The sequence below is a fragment of the Callithrix jacchus genome, chromosome 13 (assembly GCF_049354715.1).
Source record: "Callithrix jacchus isolate 240 chromosome 13, calJac240_pri, whole genome shotgun sequence".
Classification (NCBI taxonomy): Eukaryota; Metazoa; Chordata; class Mammalia; order Primates; family Cebidae; genus Callithrix; species Callithrix jacchus.
This window is the reverse complement of record NC_133514.1, coordinates 74220236-74237447: the sequence shown is the minus strand read 5'-3', so window position 1 is coordinate 74237447 and position 17212 is coordinate 74220236. Positions and strand designations below refer to the sequence as shown.

Here is a 17212-nt window from a genome sequence, read left to right as displayed (position 1 = left end):
GTTTTTTTCCTGTAAATCTGTTTGAGTTCTTTGTAAATTCTGGATATCAGCCCTTTGTCAGATGGGTAAACTGCAAAAACTTTTTCCCATTCTGTTGGTTGCTGATTCACACTAGAGACTGTTTCTTTTGCTGTGCAGAAGCTGTGGAGTTTCATTAGGTCCCATTTGTCTATTTTGGTTTTTGTTGCCAATGCTTTTGGTGTTTTGTTCATGAAGTCCTTGCCTACTCCTATGTCCTGGATGGTTTTGCCTAGATTTCCTTCTAGGGTTTTTATGGTGCTGGGTCTTATGTTTAAGTCTTTAATCCATCTGGAGTTAATTTTGGTGTAAGGTGTCAGGAAGGGGTCCAGTTTCTGCTTTCTACCCATGGCTAGCCAGTTTTCCCAACACCATTTGTTGAACAGGGAGTCCTTTCCCCATTGCTTGTTTTTGTCAGGTTTATCAAAGATTGTATGGTTGTAGCTATGTTGTGTTGCCTCTGATGCCTCTGTTCTGTTCCATGGACCTATATCTCTGTTTTGGTACCAGTACCATGCTGTTTTGATTACTGTAGCCTTATAGTATAGTTTGAAATCCGGTAGTGTGATGCCCCCCGCTGTGTTCTTTTTGCTTAGAATTGACTTGGCTATGCGGGTTCTCTTTTGGTTCCATATGAAGTTCAAGGTGGCTTTTTCCAGTTCTTTGAAGAAAGTCAATGGTAGCTTGATGGGGAAAGCGTTGATTCTGTAAATTACTTTGGGCAGTATAGCCATTTTCATGATATTAATTCTTCCTAACCATGAACATGGAATGTTTCTAGTCTACACTTGTGATTGGTTATGAGGGAGGAGTAAATCTGGAAAATTGCATGTGAAAAGCAGGATCAAGAGAATTTTTTTCAGTTTAGATAATGCATGAGGAAAAGACAGTTTCAGAGGAGATAGAATTAAGGGAATAATCTTTGTAAGAGAAAACCTAGACAAAGTGAATTTTCCAGTTGCCCAAGATTATGTCTGCTATTTTTGTAGTTGGAAGTAGAACCCAAGTCTCCTAATGCTCAGTCCAGAATGCATTATTACTATGTTGTTTTTAATACTGCCACATCTCAATCACTTATGATAAATGAAAGTTACAAGGAAAAACACTTTAAAATATTTAAGTGCTTTAGATGTTTAAAAACATTTTTTAAGATAGTGATGAGTTTTCAACAATATTTGATAAATGGAAGCTTTAAGAGCCAGATTTTATTTTCTACAGAAAGAAAAAAAAAACTACGTAGCCCCAGACCTTTATCTTCGTATCAATTTAAATTATCCTTAATAAATCAAACATAAATGCTTAAAATCTACATTTTTTGCAGGAAGAAATTTCATTTTATTGTTTTATTAGAAGACCAATATAATTTTGCTATGTATTTTTTGAACATAAGGATATACTTTGGCTAGGAGATAAAGGGTTTGATTAATTACCAGGCAATTTTAAATGCACCTGTGGCAATAGCTCTTCTTTTTCTGTTAAATAAAGACAAAACCAATTGATTCTGTATTCTGTAAGTAAATAGCACTTTAAATTTGAGAAATATTCAATTTTCACAAACTAATTAAAAATTCCTAGTGTGATTCTCCTGCCTCACTTGAGCCCAGGAGGCAAAGGTTGCAGTGACCCAGAATTGTGCCACTGAACTCCAGTCTGGGTGACAGAGTGAGACTTCATCTCAGGAAAAAAAGAAAAGAAGAGAAAAGAAAAATTACTGATGTGAGAAAGTTCTAATACATGAATGCTGTGAATCATAATAATATACTTCTTAAATTCTTAGTGCAAGAAAAATATGGAGTGATAAAGTAAGATTTCAATTATAATGTTGGTGCTTTCACCCAATAATAAATTGTTTTTGTTTTTTTGTTTTCAGTTAATTGACAAATACCAGTTAAAAATAAAAGTGCAAGATATGGATGGTCAATATTTTGGTCTGCAGACAACTTCAACTTGTATCATTAATATTGGTGATGTAAATGACCACTTGCCAACATTTACTCGTATTTCTGTAAGTGTGTGATATTAATTAAAGAAAAATGTATGGACCAGTGTTAATCGTTTATTGTGCACATCTCCGGCCAGGCACGGTGGCTCATGTCTGGAATCCCAGCACTTTGGGCGGCTGAGGTGGTAGATCACCTGAGTTTAAGATTAGCCTGGCCAACATGGTGAAATCCCGTCTCTACTAAAAATACAAAAAATAGCTTAGTGTGGTGGCGGGCGCCTGTAATCCCAGCTACTCAGGAGGCTGAGGCAGGAGAATCGCCTGAACCCAAAGGCAGAGGTTGCAGTGAGCCGAGATTGTGCCATTGCACTCCAGCCTGAGCAACAGAGTGAGACTCCACCTCAAAAACAAAAAAATGCACATCTCCAACCATCCCTCATGATTTCAAATGAAGTTCCTCAATGCCATTAAACATTGTATAGTGTTAGGGTTTAAAAATCATGTAAACATAGTACTTTGGAAATTAGAAGACTAGGATTTACTTCACATGGTGTTCTATTTTTGTGAGAGTTACTAATGAATTTTTTTGTATGCTCTTATTATTTAGTATGTGACATCAGTGAAAGAAAATACAGTTGACGTGGAAATCTTACGAGTTACTGTTGAAGATAAGGACTTAGTGAATACTGCTAATTGGAGAGCTAATTACACCATTTTAAAGGGCAATGAAAATGGAAATTTTAAAATTGTAACAGATCCCAAAACCAATGAAGGAATTCTATGTGTGGTTAAGGTAAGAATAAATTAGAACATTATTTGTTGTTTATAATATCATAGAATAGCATGCTAGAGTTTGATGGAAAGAAAGGAATTCTGATAAATGTAGCAATAAAATAGATATATAAATGTAGGAATAAAAAGATATATAATTTGCATACAAAATGAAAATGCTCTGTTCCTCATATATAAGGGAAAGAATATATTAGTTTTTGATAATCTTTTATTAAGGCATGATTTTTTAAAGAAAATTAATATAATACAATATCTATTTTTGTAACCAATATCTCTAAATGGTTCAAAAACTAGCCCATGGGACAGTGCTGGACTTTTCCTAGCCCGATTTTTCTGTGTTTGGATCAAGGAGTCTTCACTTACTTACTGAATTTACCAAATAAAGGATTACTCTTGGTCAGCCCAATGGAGAGGTTATTTGTAGGTTTGTTTATCATTTTTGGTATATGTTATATCCTTAGCAACCAGGTTCAGAATGAAAATCCTCAATCATTCAAAGATCTAAACACTTCTAAAACTTATTTCTAATACTATTCTACAGCATTTCAGAAGAACTCACTGCAAATTCAGGAGCTAGAATTAGTGCATAAAGCAATCTGAGCTCCTTTGGTCTTGAACAAATGTATAGACTTATTTCTGCTGCATCTTTAACTGGAACATGGTTCTGCTGTGGGTCTATGCATTTTCTTTTGTACATATTCACAAGGACCATGGATTAAGAAATGATGAATCCTTTTTCCTTGAAATGATGAAATTCAGCTATTTTTAGATTATTTTCTTTATTTTAAGATAGCAAAGAATTAACCTTTAAATCTTTCTTCACCTAACCCCTGCCCTAATCCTTGAAATTCTGAGAAGGAAATTAATCTGTGTGAAGTCCAAGACCTGAAAAAAAATTTCTGTCTTCTAGGACATGGTTTCACTGATCCTCATTACAACTACATATCAGGGAAGATAAAATAAAATCTTTTATTAAATGTGTTATTGTCTCTAAGATAAGAACTGGAATGGAAAACACATAAAAGAAGAAAATGTGATGCCCCTAAGCTTTGTATTTTCTTGTCTTTCTCCTCTTAAAAGCATTTAAAAAAATTACCCATTTTTTTCTCTACCTCAAACCAGGTACAAATAATTGTATTCATCTTAGGAGGGTAAGACAAGCTGTCCTAAAATTAATGATTAATTTTAGGACAGCTTGTCTTACCCTCCTAAGATGAATACAATTAATAATAAATAACTATTGGTTATAGTATGAACCACCTAAAGGAGTATCTCATGTATTAACATCTAGGGACCTCATTAAATAGTTTCTGAAATCTCTATCAATACCTGTTACACTACTTGTCTTAAATTTACAGTTGAAGAACAATTTTCTGTCCCTTTTTGCCAGCTTTACCCAAGTACTGAATCAGTGGGAGGAGTTTTCTCTCTCTACCACCACTGGGTTTCTGGGTGTATTACTCTGTTCTCACATTGCTACAAAGAACTCCCTGAGACTGGATAGATTATAAAGAAAAGAGATTTAATTGACCCACAGTTCCAGAAGCATGGCTGGGTAGGCCTCAGGAAACTTACAATCCTGGAAGAAGGCAAAGGGGAAGCAAGCACATCTTCACATAGCAACAGGAAAGAGAGCAAAGGGGGAAGTGCTACACACTTTTAAACAACCAGATCTTGTGAGAACTCACTATCATAAGGACAGCAATGGGGAAATCCACCCCCATGATCCAGTGACCTCCCACCAGGTCCCTTCCCCAACACCCCACCACTGGGAATTACAATTTAACATAAGATATGGGTGGGGACACAGAGCTAAAGCATACCACTGGATATCTGTTTCATATTCTCATGGTTGTTTCCAACACAGCACTTGAATATTTCCAAATTTAACGTTATATACACTCTTTAGCATTGCCAAATAGTGAATGGGTTAATCTGATTTTCAATACATTTGCTTTTATAGCCACTGAATTATGAAGAAAAGCAACAGGTGATTGTGCAAATTGGTGTAGTTAATGAAGCTCCATTTTCCAGAGAGGCTAGTTCAAGATCAGCCATGAGCACAGCAACGGTTACTGTTAATGTAGAAGATGAGGATGAGGGCCCTGAGTGTAACCCTCCAATACAGACTGTTCACATAAAAGAAAATGCAGCAGTGGGGATAACAAGCAATGGATATAAAGCCTATGACCCAGAAACAAGAAGTAGCAGTGGCATAAGGTACTTACTGTTCAATTTTTGTTAACTACAAGTTTTCTGTGTTTTAAAAATTTATAGCTTATTTTGATACCAGTTATTACAATTTAGCATATGATAAATTTTATTATTTTAATTCATCATTACCAACAGGTATAAGAAATTAACTGATCCAACAGGATGGGTCACCGTTGATGAAAATACAGGATCAATCAAAGTTTTCAGAAGCCTGGATAGAGAGGCAGAGACCATCAGAAATGGCATATATAATATTACAATCCTTGCATCAGACCAAAGTAAGAATTTGTTTTTAAGCGAGCCACATACTTCCTCAGCTACATACATCTTCAGTGTTTAAGCCAACAATATACATTTTAAAGCCAGCTACATACACTCAGTTTTCATATCTCTCAATATAAAGTAAGAAGTTTACTATAATTTGTTAACTCATGTCTACTTTCTAATAGTTTTCTCAGTTTTCGATGTAATTATAAAATAATTTACTCATAGAAACACTTGAAACCATAATTTATTAAAGGTAAAATTATTAAAAATTGAGAGAATTATTTTAGTAAAACTTGTTTCTGCCAGGCATGTGGCTCATGCCTGTAATCCCAGCACTTTGGGAGGCCAAGGCAGACAGATCACTTGAGGTCAGGAGTTCGAGCTTAGCCTGGCCAACATGGTAAAGCCCCATCTCTACCAAAATGTAAAAAATTAGATGGGTGTGGTGGCAGGTGTCTGTAATTCCAGCTACTTGGGAGACTGAGGCAAGAGAATCGCTTGAACCTCGGAGGTGGAGGTTGCAGTGAGCTGAGATTGTACTACTGCACTCCAGTCTGGGTGACAAAGTGAGACTCTGTCTCAAAAAATAAAAAATTTAAAAAAACTTGTTTCAATTTATCTACTTATTTTGCTTAAAGTATTCACTTTGGCAGGAAAATTCATTAAAGGGAGAAGATACTTACATAATGCAGTTCTGGAAAAGAGCTATAACTTTTTACAGGAAGCTAACAATATACTTGGGGACTAGAATTCTGATTAAAGACAATATAGAAAAATAAATCATGGTATATTTATGATCATGGTAAATAAATAGTATATTATAAAATTAGAGAGACAAACACTACGAATTCATATAATCATATAAAATGCAAAATTATGTTCTGTGCAGTCTATAAAATTGAGAGAACTATGCATATAACAATTATATATGAGACCCATCTGGTACATAAAATATAATTTCTGTAACATGAATTTGAACTTTGTGTCTTTGCAAAATAAATATGCTAACTATAATAAACATAAATTATTATGCTATAACCTGCAGAATTGGAATTTAGATGTGATTTTGGGACATGATTTATGTATTCCAGTTCTCTATAAATTAATGAGAAATGACTCAATTTATTAAACTGGTAAAGTTGTAATCATTATTGATTTGTCTTTAATTAAAGACTGTTAAGGCCTCAACTTCTCATATCTTTTTACCAATAAATACTTTTCGGTCAAAGGCAAATGAAAAGAAAAAAAAATGTAACATGAAACTCAAATCCATTACGTTTTTAACAGTAATTTCTAATTTCGGACAGAAATTTTTAACTTATCTGTCTGTAAACTACTGTCCGAAATGAGAGATTCTGGCTTTAACTTTACTCTACACTCTCCTCTGTTGCAGAGGAGTTCAAATGATTGAGAAATCAAATATTTGTATGGAATCGAGATGGGGCACTGCTAATCACCATTGTGATATAGGATAAATGTTTAATGAGGCTGTTCCCATTCATTTCTTTTGAAGAGGGTGGTAGTCATTTGTGTTACCTTTGTGTAAGGGAATTGTGAATCAATAATTCCACATCCTTTTACTTTGTGAATCGAATGAACTGAGAATATATAAAAGTGTGTCATTTTTTGAAAAACTTTTTTCTAAAATCTATACTGGCTTATTTCATTTGGGTCCTCCCTGCCACTCCCTAATGAAAACCTCTCCTCATGGATACTGATGTCTTGGGTTGATGCTCACTTCCTATCCTCTTACACCTCCACAGCAATTGCTTCCTCTTTTTTTTTTTTTTTTTTCTTTGAGACAAAGTTTCGCTTTTGTTACCTAGGCAGGAGTGCAATGGCGCGATCTCGGCTCACCGCAATCTCCACCTCCTGGGTTCAGGCAATTCTCCTGCCCCAGCCTCCCGAGTAGCTGGGATCACAGGTGTGTGCCACCATGCGCAGCTAATTTTTTGTAGTTTTAGTAGAGACGGGGTTTCACCATGTTGACCAGGATGGTCTTGATCGCTTGACCTTGTAATCCACCCGCCTCAGCCTCCCAAAGTGCTGGGATTACAGGCGTGAGCCACCGCACCCGGCCAATTGCTTCCTCTTTTTAAAATTCTTTCTCAAGGCTTCTATGTCTAAACTTGCCCACACATTCCTGCATGCTTTCTGGTCTTGACTGCCTTCCCCTCTCCTAAAAATATATTTATTTGTTAAGCTTTAAATTCAATTCGTCTTTCCTTCTCAACTTCTTAATCTAAATTCTGTTGGCAGTTTTACCCAGGTATCAGCTCTGTATAGTTGAGCTTTAGATTATTGTTTCCATTGTATTATTCCAGCTTTTAGAAGGTGGTTACTTGCAACTATGCTTTATATAAAATAGTTATCCTGTAACTTTCTATTGAGTATATAGATAGATGAATGACTTAGGCTACACCCCACAGTGATTATTTCAGTTTTCAAGTAATTTTCCACTCCTGGATTCTTCCGCTCTTTGAATATTCCCATATATTATTTTTTGTTACAATCATTTAAATATATTTAATTGCTTTGCTCCAAAACCTAAGTGCTACCTGGGTTTCCATCAAACTCTAAACTCCCTAGTCTGGCTTTCAAAGACCATTAGCTCCTGCTTCTGTGTCAGTTTCTACCTGTCTACCTTCCCTGTCACTGTCTCCAGATCATGGGTGTGTATAACATGTGTTTCCACCTCCTTGAATTTCCTTGGGCTTTTAAATATACTAGAAGTGTCCTCATTCACATGCTCTTCCTTACTCCTCTCACAAATCGGCCAAAACTCACCTCTAATAAAATGCAGTAGTAATTTAGAAAATGAATAAACGCATCTTAATAGCAGTCATTGTTTGTACAACCCATATGAAAGTAATAATATTTTTCTTTTAACATTCCTGGAGGACGTAGCTTGTGGCTGCTTGCCATTGTAACTTTTACATTATAGGTAAATGTAATGTAATGCTTAATAAATATTTTTCAATATTTTCAATGTATAATTTTGTGGTGAAACTCAAAACATAAAAAGAGTATTTTATTTTCATTTTTCTAGAGGGGAGAACATGTACGGGGACACTCGGCATTATACTTCAAGATGTGAATGATAACGGCCCATTCATACCTAAACGGCAGGTGACCATCTGCAAACCCACCATGTCATCTGCAGAGATAGTTGCGGTTGATCCTGATGAGCCTATCAATGGCCCGCCCTTTGACTTTAGTCTGGAAAGTTCTACTTCAGAAGTACAGAGAATGTGGAGACTGGAAAAAATGAATGGTATATATTTTTGACAATTGCTTTGTCTTTTTCAATATCAGAATGTCTGCAATACTTTTTTTGGGGTATGAAATAGAAGAAAATTCAGCATGTGGGAACCACCAACGAAAGTTTCTCAGTCTTTGTGTGTGGGGAGTAGGTCTCTCTGTTGTGTCTCTAATCCTATCTGAGATTCCCTTAGGTGTGTTGTGAATTCTCACTCGCACTCCAAACACACACACACACACACACACACACACACACACACACTTCTCTCTCTCTCTTAGACTGGGTCTAATGTAATCACTTCCTAACCTGTGTACCTCCCACTGGCATAAATTTCTTTTTAGTTTCCTAGGTTATGAGGCAGTCTTCACCTGTTATAGTTTGGCTCTCCAGAAAGCAGATCCTGAGACGGGGCGTTTCAAGCAGAATGATTACTAAGGAATTTGCTTTGAATCAGTAGCTGTGAAAGGAGGAAAAGTGGGATTGGGCAAAAAGCGAAGTCAAGTTGCAGCACGAGCCAGATGAGAACCTTGGTGAACCCCAGGGGGAGTCTGAGCTAAATGGGCCTTCAGAGTGGTCCTGAGTCTTATTGCTCCATCAGTGTGTGTGGGCTGCCCATGGCAAAAAGGCACAATCATGGAAGGTGCTGATGGCCTCCCATGCAGCTGGGACGAAAGTCCTTCATTGAAAAGGGATCTGGTATAGACCATATTGTCCATCTCATTTTCTCTCCTCTCTGCCACTGTATTGACTTCTGACTATTTCATGTCTATTATAGTCTTCTTGACATTCTCCCCTAACTTGGTTCCCCCTCTGTACTTTTCACTTAAGCCCAGAAGGATCTACAGTGATAAGTATGGCAAAAATGAAGGCAACCAGTCTACATTATCACCACTGCCTCACTCCCTAGTCAGCCCTTAGCTCTTCAGCATGTCTCCCATCTCCTGCTCACACTGCCTAGGGACCATGGTGTCATGGTCTACCAGCTTTTGTGACTCTGGAACAACTGAATGGGGCTTGCCTTTCAAATGCCCTTGAAAATTTTTTCATCCCATGCTTTCAGTAAATATCTCTCAATTTCCTGTTAGGACAAATTAAAAAACAAAGGTTATGAGGGAATGCAAAGAGAGAACAGGATGAGGAAAGATAAATGAAAACTTCTAGAAATAAGCTAAGCTACTATGTCTTGGATCCTGCTCTGTAAACAAGATTTTCAGCTTTTTAAACAATATTCTGGTGTGTGTGTGTGTGTGGGGGGGTGTTATCAGTTTATTTTAAGATTGGGAGGAAGAATTAACTTTATTCTTAGATTTTTTTCTTTTCTATTTATGTGTTGTCATGATATTTATTTTTAAATATTGTTGATAGCAGGTAGACATTTTATTCCCCCGTAGTATTATTTAGCAAAATAAACCTTTGGCAGCTGTATGTTTGTCAAAATCCTTGTTATTTTAAAGATTTACTTATCTGTGTAATCACTTATAAGCTTGGGAAACACCCAAGTTTTATGAAGAAGATACCCTCAAGAGGCTTTGAAGTAAGGTAAGCTTAGTGTCAAACATAGGCTCTCCACTATGTTAGTTACGAAAATCTGACATACTATTTATTCTCTTTGAGCATCAATTTCCTCTTGTAAAATGGGCTTATTTGGCAGAGTAAATAAAATGCATGCAATACACCATCGTACATTCACATTAGGAATTATAAGTTTTGGTTTTGTTAGTCTCATTATAATTTCTTACACAATAGACTTCACAGGTTAACCACAGCTTCTCTTAAAATGGACATAATTCAATGTTTTTTTACCCAGACATTCAGGTTTGTATTTAGAGCTTCAAATACTATGCAGAAAAGTGAGAATGTCATGTTGGGCAGTTGTGTGGGAGAGATTATTCTATGGCACGTGGTGTCCACATTTAGAGTAGTAGTGTATCTAGGCTCTGAAACCAAGATTTTATTGACTTTAAACATTTTTTAAAAAATTTTATTATTTTTTCTTCTTCTAAGTTTATGCCAGTTGGGTAATGTACCGATGTTGTAAAAATGTTTGAAGGAGGTGCATCTCATACATGAGTGTTGTAAAAACCCTATCATCATATTTATGCACCATAGAAGTAATAAAAGAATCTGTATGGGCTTTTGGTTCTGGATATTTTCTAGCATTTATCTAAAAAAACTACATCAAAACTAAGACATTTGCAGTTGGTCCCTTCATCCTTTAGGACCAGGAGATGCAGTTCCAACTGTATGATTCGTGACCTGCTAATATAGTCACCGTCAAGAGTGTTCTAAATTGTCAGAATCAGCACAGTAAGTCAGCACAATTTATGAAAACAAAGTAAAGGAAAACATCCATAATTCCAGACTATTACGTCTATGAATCATCTGTAAAAGAAAATGTATACTCACTGGTAATTAAATATTTTCTAGATATGGTAGAAACTAATCTATTAACAAGTCTATTAGTTATGAAAAGAAGGATTTGTTTACAGGCAAATAAGATATATTATAACAAGAGCCAAACGACTTAGTTTAAGAGGCAGCATAAACAAACTTTTGTATGTAATATATTTGCAATGGGTGTAGATCAGAACTACTCTATCCATTCACATTTAGAATGTTCCAGTAGTTGTGTCATTCCAATAGGAATGTCTGTTTGTAGGAAAATATAACTATCTGATTAGTTATTTATTCTCAGAAGAAATCAATGACATTGTATAATGCTTGGTTTTATTTACTTACGTTTTCAGATACAGCAACACGTCTTTCCTATCAGAATGACCCTGCATTTGGCAAATATGTAGTACCTATAACAGTGAGAGATAGATTTGGCCTGTCGAGTGTCAGTTCATTGGATGTTACTCTGTGTGACTGCATTACCGAAAATGACTGCACATTTCGTGCCGATCCATGGACTGGCGGTGGAGGAATCCAACTTGGAAAGTGGGCCATCCTTGCAATACTGTTGGGCATAGCATTGCTATTTTGTAAGTCCTTTCTTGAATTCAGATAATAGCCTTTAAAGTAACTTTCAAGAAACTTAATTTTTTTGAGACAGAGTCCAGGCTGGAGTGCAGTGGTGTGATCTCAGCTCACTGCAACCTTCGCCTCTCTGATTCCAGCAATTCACATGCTTCAGTCTCCTGAGTATCTGGTATTACAAGTGTGCACCACCATGCCCAGCTAATTTTTTCCACTTTTAGTAGAGACAGATTTCACTGTGTTGACCAGGCTAATCTCTAACTCCTGGGCTCAAGTGATCCGCCCACTTCAGCTTCTCAAAGTGCTGGGATTACAAGCATGAGCCACCATACCTGGCCAACTTTCAAGACACAATCCAAGAATCAGTGCTATTTCCTATAGCTGATTGTTTGCATATAGCTGTATTTTTATTTAATGTATATATTTATTTATATCTTTTAAATGCATTTATGTATAGTTCTAGTGTCTTCTCAGTTATCAGAGACATACATTTCAATGTAGAAACAGAGCATGTAACATAATAATAGCATATCTGTTTAAAAGTTTAAATGGCATGTCTATTTAAACTTTTCTATTATATACTGCTTTGATACAAGCAATCCCATAAAAACTGTCTCCTTTTAATATGCACTTTTAAATTTATGATTTATCTGTGTATTAACCATTGTACATTTATCACATCACATTATTTTATGATAAACTTATATTTCTTTCTTCTTCCAGGCATCCTATTTACACTAGTCTGTGGGGCTTCTCAGACATCCAAATCACCAAAAGTAATTCCTGATGATTTAGCCCAGCAGAACCTGATCGTATCAAACACTGAAGCTCCTGGAGATGACAAAGTGGTAAGTAGTCTATCTTTCTAAATAAATACAAAGGATGAATTTGCCTATAATGCATATTCCTTCTAAAATGATCTTTTCTCAGAAAAGTTCTTTTGGCATCAGGCAATTTACCATAGTATGTCATGGGTTCCGTGGAGCATATAAAATGACTTTGGTTTACATGGTGATATATTTAAATTTGGCCATAGTGTGTTACTTAATAGTGAAAATGTTTTAGCATGTCATTGTTATTTTTACTTCAAATGATTCATGGTTTCAATTTTAAGTCTTTTGTATATATTTCAACTGCTGTTTGTGCTGTAAAAATGCTGCTTTTTAATTATTCACTGTTCACCAACATGGTTTTACATTTTTTTCTGGCAGCAATAAAATCACTACAAGCTTTGATCATCGTGGGAAGAATTTTGATAGATTCTTGCTGGCTCTAATATGGGTTAGGAAAGAGCCTGAGGCCCAATATATGAAATAGCAATGCTAGCAAGTGGCCATTTCTCCAACTTTGCTTTCTAGCTCAATATGTGGAAGAGAAGCAAGTACATACCGTATAGGAAGTATAACTGATGACTAGGGCAAGAAAGATTTAGAAAACAAAAGCATGATAGTATCCAAGAAGGTACTGAAAAAAATAAAGTTTAAATAATATTGGAGTTTCCAAAAACATAACATAAATAATTGGTGGCCAAAGCTTCAGTGTTCCTTGTTACTCTCCCTGCTTAATTTATTTATATATATTTAGATTGCAAGGATTCCTTATTGCAGTTAAGATTTTTATGGCAATTATAGTTTTATTCTTTCTGATTTAGTTGAAGTGTAACTGAATTAGATACGAAATGGAAATATTGATTATTACTTCTGTTTTTTCTTTATTCAGGTAAAAAGGAATTAATTTAAACTAAGCAGAATAAATATATTTGAGACTACAGTGTTTATTTTGAGGTGTGAGATGCAGGAAGGATTGAAAAACTCAAGTTGTACAGTATTCTAAGAGGCTTTTTTTTTTTTTTTCTGAGGCAAGGTCTGGCTCTGTTACCAAGGCTGGAGTGCAGTGGCACAATATCACAGTTCACTGCAAACTCTGTCTCCCAGGTTCAAGCAATTCTTGTGCCTTAGTGGCTGGGATTACAGGCACCCACCACCACACCCAGCTGATTTTTGTATTTTTAGTAGAGGTTGAATTCCACTTTGTTGGCCAAGCTGGTCTTGAATTCCTGATTTCAAGTGATCTGCCCACCTCCCAAAGGCTGGGATTAGAGGCATGAGCCACCACACTGGGCAGGTATTCTAAGAGATTTTTTAGGAAGGAATATACATCAAGTTTCCTAACTTATCTCCAGGTACCAACCACACTTGACATCTGCAGTTTGCTTTAGTGTGGCCACTACATTAAATTATGGGGTTTCTATAGCTGGGTATGCAGGATTGATAAGATAGATTTAGTTCCTGCTCTCAGAGAGCTTATGTTCCAGCACAAAACAATTATGACATTATCTGCTTGATGTTCTTCTTTTTCATAAAGTTTTGTTCTCTTCTGTATTATCCCTAATGCAAATTGTTTTCATTTCAGTATTCTGTGAATGGCTTCACAACCCAAACTGTGGGTGCTTCTGCTCAAGGAATTTGTGGCACAGTGGGTTCAGGGGTCAATAGTGGAGGTCAGACCATCGAAATGGTGAAAGGAGGACACCAGACCTTGGAATCCAGCCAGAGGGCTGGGCACCATCACACCCTGGATTCCTGCAGGGGAGGACGTGTGGAGGTTGACAACAGCAGATACACTTACTCGGAGTGGCACAGTTTTACTCAGCCCCGTCTCGGTGAAGTGAGTTTCCCTAAGTGGCCCACAAATCTATTTTGATTTCTTTTAAACTTTATGAATAACTAACTTGATGATGACCTTGATTTTCAATTAATTATGAATCTACTAATCCTGCTAATTGAAATCTATTATTTTTCCTCAATTTTGATTTAGTTATGTTCAGATTTAAGTGGTTATTTACTTTCCCTCCTTTTTTTTTTTTTAATATTCTTACTTAAATAATGTGTGGTGATATTTAAATTACTGTCTCATGGCTTTGTGCTAATATTTCCCATCTGACAACTTGTGCCTTAGAAACCAAAAGTGTGGTACCAGCAAGGCCAGCATGTACCATCACTATGTCTGTCTGGGAAGATCTGAGCCCACATCAACTTGTCTTCAGTTTAACGGATGCATTTCACTTTCAGCTAAAATTTTGAAAGGGAAAGTAATGACTCTGTAAAAGGAACACCTGTATTCTTGCTGCTACATGTGTGACTTTTAGAAACATCTTATACTGAATTTATAGTGTGATTTATGAAACAGACCAATCATGTGCATTTTTTATGTGTAGGAATCCATTAGAGGACACACTCTGATTAAAAATTAAACGAAAGGTAAATCAAAGCAATTATTTTTATGTTAGTAAGTTTTGGTGTTTAAAATAATAATAATAAAAGCATTGTGTTTTTCCCCTTGGCAGAAAGTGCATCTGTGTAATCAAGATGAAAATCACAAGCATGCCCAAGACTACGTCCTGACATATAACTATGAAGGAAGAGGATCAGTGGCTGGGTCTGTAGGTTGTTGCAGTGAACAACAAGAAGAAGATGGGCTTGAATTTTTGGATAATTTGGAGCCCAAATTTAGGACACTAGCAGAAGCATGCATGAAGAGATGAGTGTGTATTCTAATCAGTCTACAGAAGCCAGTGGCTTTATGACTTTTTAAAAAATTACAAACCAAGAATTTTTTAAAAAAAACAGAAGATGCTATATGTGGGGGGTTTTCTCTCGTTATTTGGATGGAATCTCTTTGGTCAAATGCACATTTACAGAGAGACACTATAAACAAGTACACAATTTTTTTGATTTTTATGTATTTTAAAATTACTTACCTTCTATCCAAGGCGATCTACGGGGAAATTAAGAAAGTCTGCCTTATTTGTTACATTTGGGTATAATGACAATAGCCGATCTATAGTGCAATAAAATGTAATTAATTCAGGTCCATATTATAGACTACTTGAAGCACAACCTAATGGAACATTGTAGAGACCTTGCTTTAACATTATCTCCAGTTAATTAATTGTTTTATGTGGTGCTTGGAAACTGTTGTTTTCCTAAACATCTAAAATGTGTAGACTGCATTCTTGCTATTATTTTATTCTTGCAATGTGACCTTTTTCATAGCACAAAGGGAGAATTTTAGCTAGGCATTGACTATTACAATTTCATTTTGGTTGAGTTTAGTCTTAGGTTTTATTGTATATAAAATCCTGCACTGAATTTATGCCTGCTCTGTTACTTTTGCCAGTGATATTTAAGTTTTAAGATATTTTCAGAATGTGTTTTTACATCTGCAAGTTTTTGGTCTTTAAAATGTCCAGTAGCATCTCTTTCTTTTTCTCTGTCTCTCTCTCCTGTTTTTTTTTTTTTTTTTTAATTTCCATATGGGCTAAAGAATCCAAATATTTTAAAAATCTCTCTCTTTTTGAATTATTTCTTTTTTGTTTTATGTAAGTGTATATATTCTTGGTTTTTCTTGAAATCAATGTAATGTTAACTTTGTTGTTTCAAATACCTTGGTGATTGCTTCGTTATCTCTTCAACAAGAAAGCTTTAATTTTGCCATTGAAACTGTAGAACTATGTCATGCTTTTATTAGAAGCAATGCTCTATGTTAACAACAAGAATGGTGTAATTAGAATTGGGATGTGGATATTTAGTGTATGACAACACATTTACAGTTCTTTAATTCAAGGGTACAGTTTATAAATGCAAAGTAGCGATGGTTTTGAAATAAGCTTTAAAATACAGGGATCTTGAAAGCTCCCTGAGATAACTATTTTATAACTTAGACAAAATGGCTTGTCACATCTATATGTTTGTAAAGTTATTTTAAAAAAAATATTTTAAGATTACAAGTTTAACAAATGTAGAAATGGGCCAAACTATCTAAATTTTAAAACAGTAAGACAAAATGAAACTTAATAGTCCACAAAATTCCAGTCCAGGTTTCATCACTTATTTTAGTCAATGAATTTTTTATGTATACTAAACATGTGGACATTTTAAATGTGTTTCTAATATTTGTGATTATCTATGATGTGCCGGTCTTGAACTCACAAGATTGGCTTATAACAATTATTTGCAAGATTAACATTGGGTAATTATTTGATAACCAGCTTATTATCTTTTCAGTAGTTTTATTATTGATAAATACAAAATTGGCAAAGATACTGTTTCCCAAAGTTATTTTTAATAAACTATGTACAAAATTCTCATATATTACTAGTTATCATTAAGTAAATTAAGCAGTTTTTAAAACTTAGTGTGAGTTTGTTAAACACAGGTCTGATATGAGTTTAAGGGATTTTTGCATTTTCTAAGTTAGAGAAGTAAGTCCCCCTTTTTAGATTCCTGTTATACATTTTTTAAAATGTAGAGTTTGTTTTGGAGAGATTTTCGCTGCATTGTTATTGCCATATTTACATAGTATGACTATTCTAAAGACTGCAGCTGGGGTATTGGTTAAGTTGCCTGCTTTTTTTTTCTTTTGTCTCTTTTCCTTACTTTAAAATAGGGAATAATAACAGAACTTCTTTCCTAGGGCCATTGTAAGTCACTTGAATGAAAAATAGTTTTGAAGCATGAGAGTCATTCAGCGTGGTCCACCTAAAAGGCACTCCTGGTGATAATAAATGATTTTAAACAAGTCACATGTATAACCCATTTCATGTTAACAAAAGGTCAATTAAGAAAACAAGATAATGAAAAGATTTTTTTTTTCACTGTAGATATGTCTCTTCATAATGAGCACCTGATGACTGTGTCTCTTCATAATGATCACCTGATGACTGGTTCTTATATGTT

At 35.3% G+C, this 17212-nt stretch overlaps 1 protein-coding gene and 1 non-coding gene across 5 annotated transcripts in view; one reads left to right on the top strand and one right to left on the bottom strand.

Moving 5' to 3' along the window:
* Positions 1 to 15970, top strand: part of DSC2 (desmocollin 2) — a 37129-nt gene extending 21159 nt beyond the window's left edge. For 2 of the 4 annotated variants that reach the window (XM_078346917.1, XM_008979649.5), the window contains exons 8-17: positions 1889 to 2023; positions 2568 to 2753; positions 4716 to 4972; positions 5102 to 5244; positions 8283 to 8507; positions 11243 to 11479; positions 12198 to 12322; positions 13887 to 14141; positions 14692 to 14734; positions 14821 to 15970. In XM_078346917.1, coding sequence (XP_078203043.1) covers positions 1889 to 2023; positions 2568 to 2753; positions 4716 to 4972; positions 5102 to 5244; positions 8283 to 8507; positions 11243 to 11479; positions 12198 to 12322; positions 13887 to 14141; positions 14692 to 14727 — 1599 coding nt within the window. In that variant the 3' untranslated portion in view covers positions 14728 to 14734; positions 14821 to 15970. The remainder of the gene's footprint in view (positions 1 to 1888; positions 2024 to 2567; positions 2754 to 4715; positions 4973 to 5101; positions 5245 to 8282; positions 8508 to 11242; positions 11480 to 12197; positions 12323 to 13886; positions 14142 to 14691; positions 14735 to 14820) is intronic. The other 2 variants (XM_008979648.5, XM_054244085.2) reach the window with 2 other exon arrangements.
* LOC118147089 (small nucleolar RNA U13) lies at positions 10504 to 10610 on the bottom strand. The gene has a single exon (XR_004733254.1). It is a non-coding gene; the product is annotated as a small nucleolar RNA U13 (small nucleolar RNA).
* Positions 15971 to 17212: the final 1242 nt, after the last annotated feature.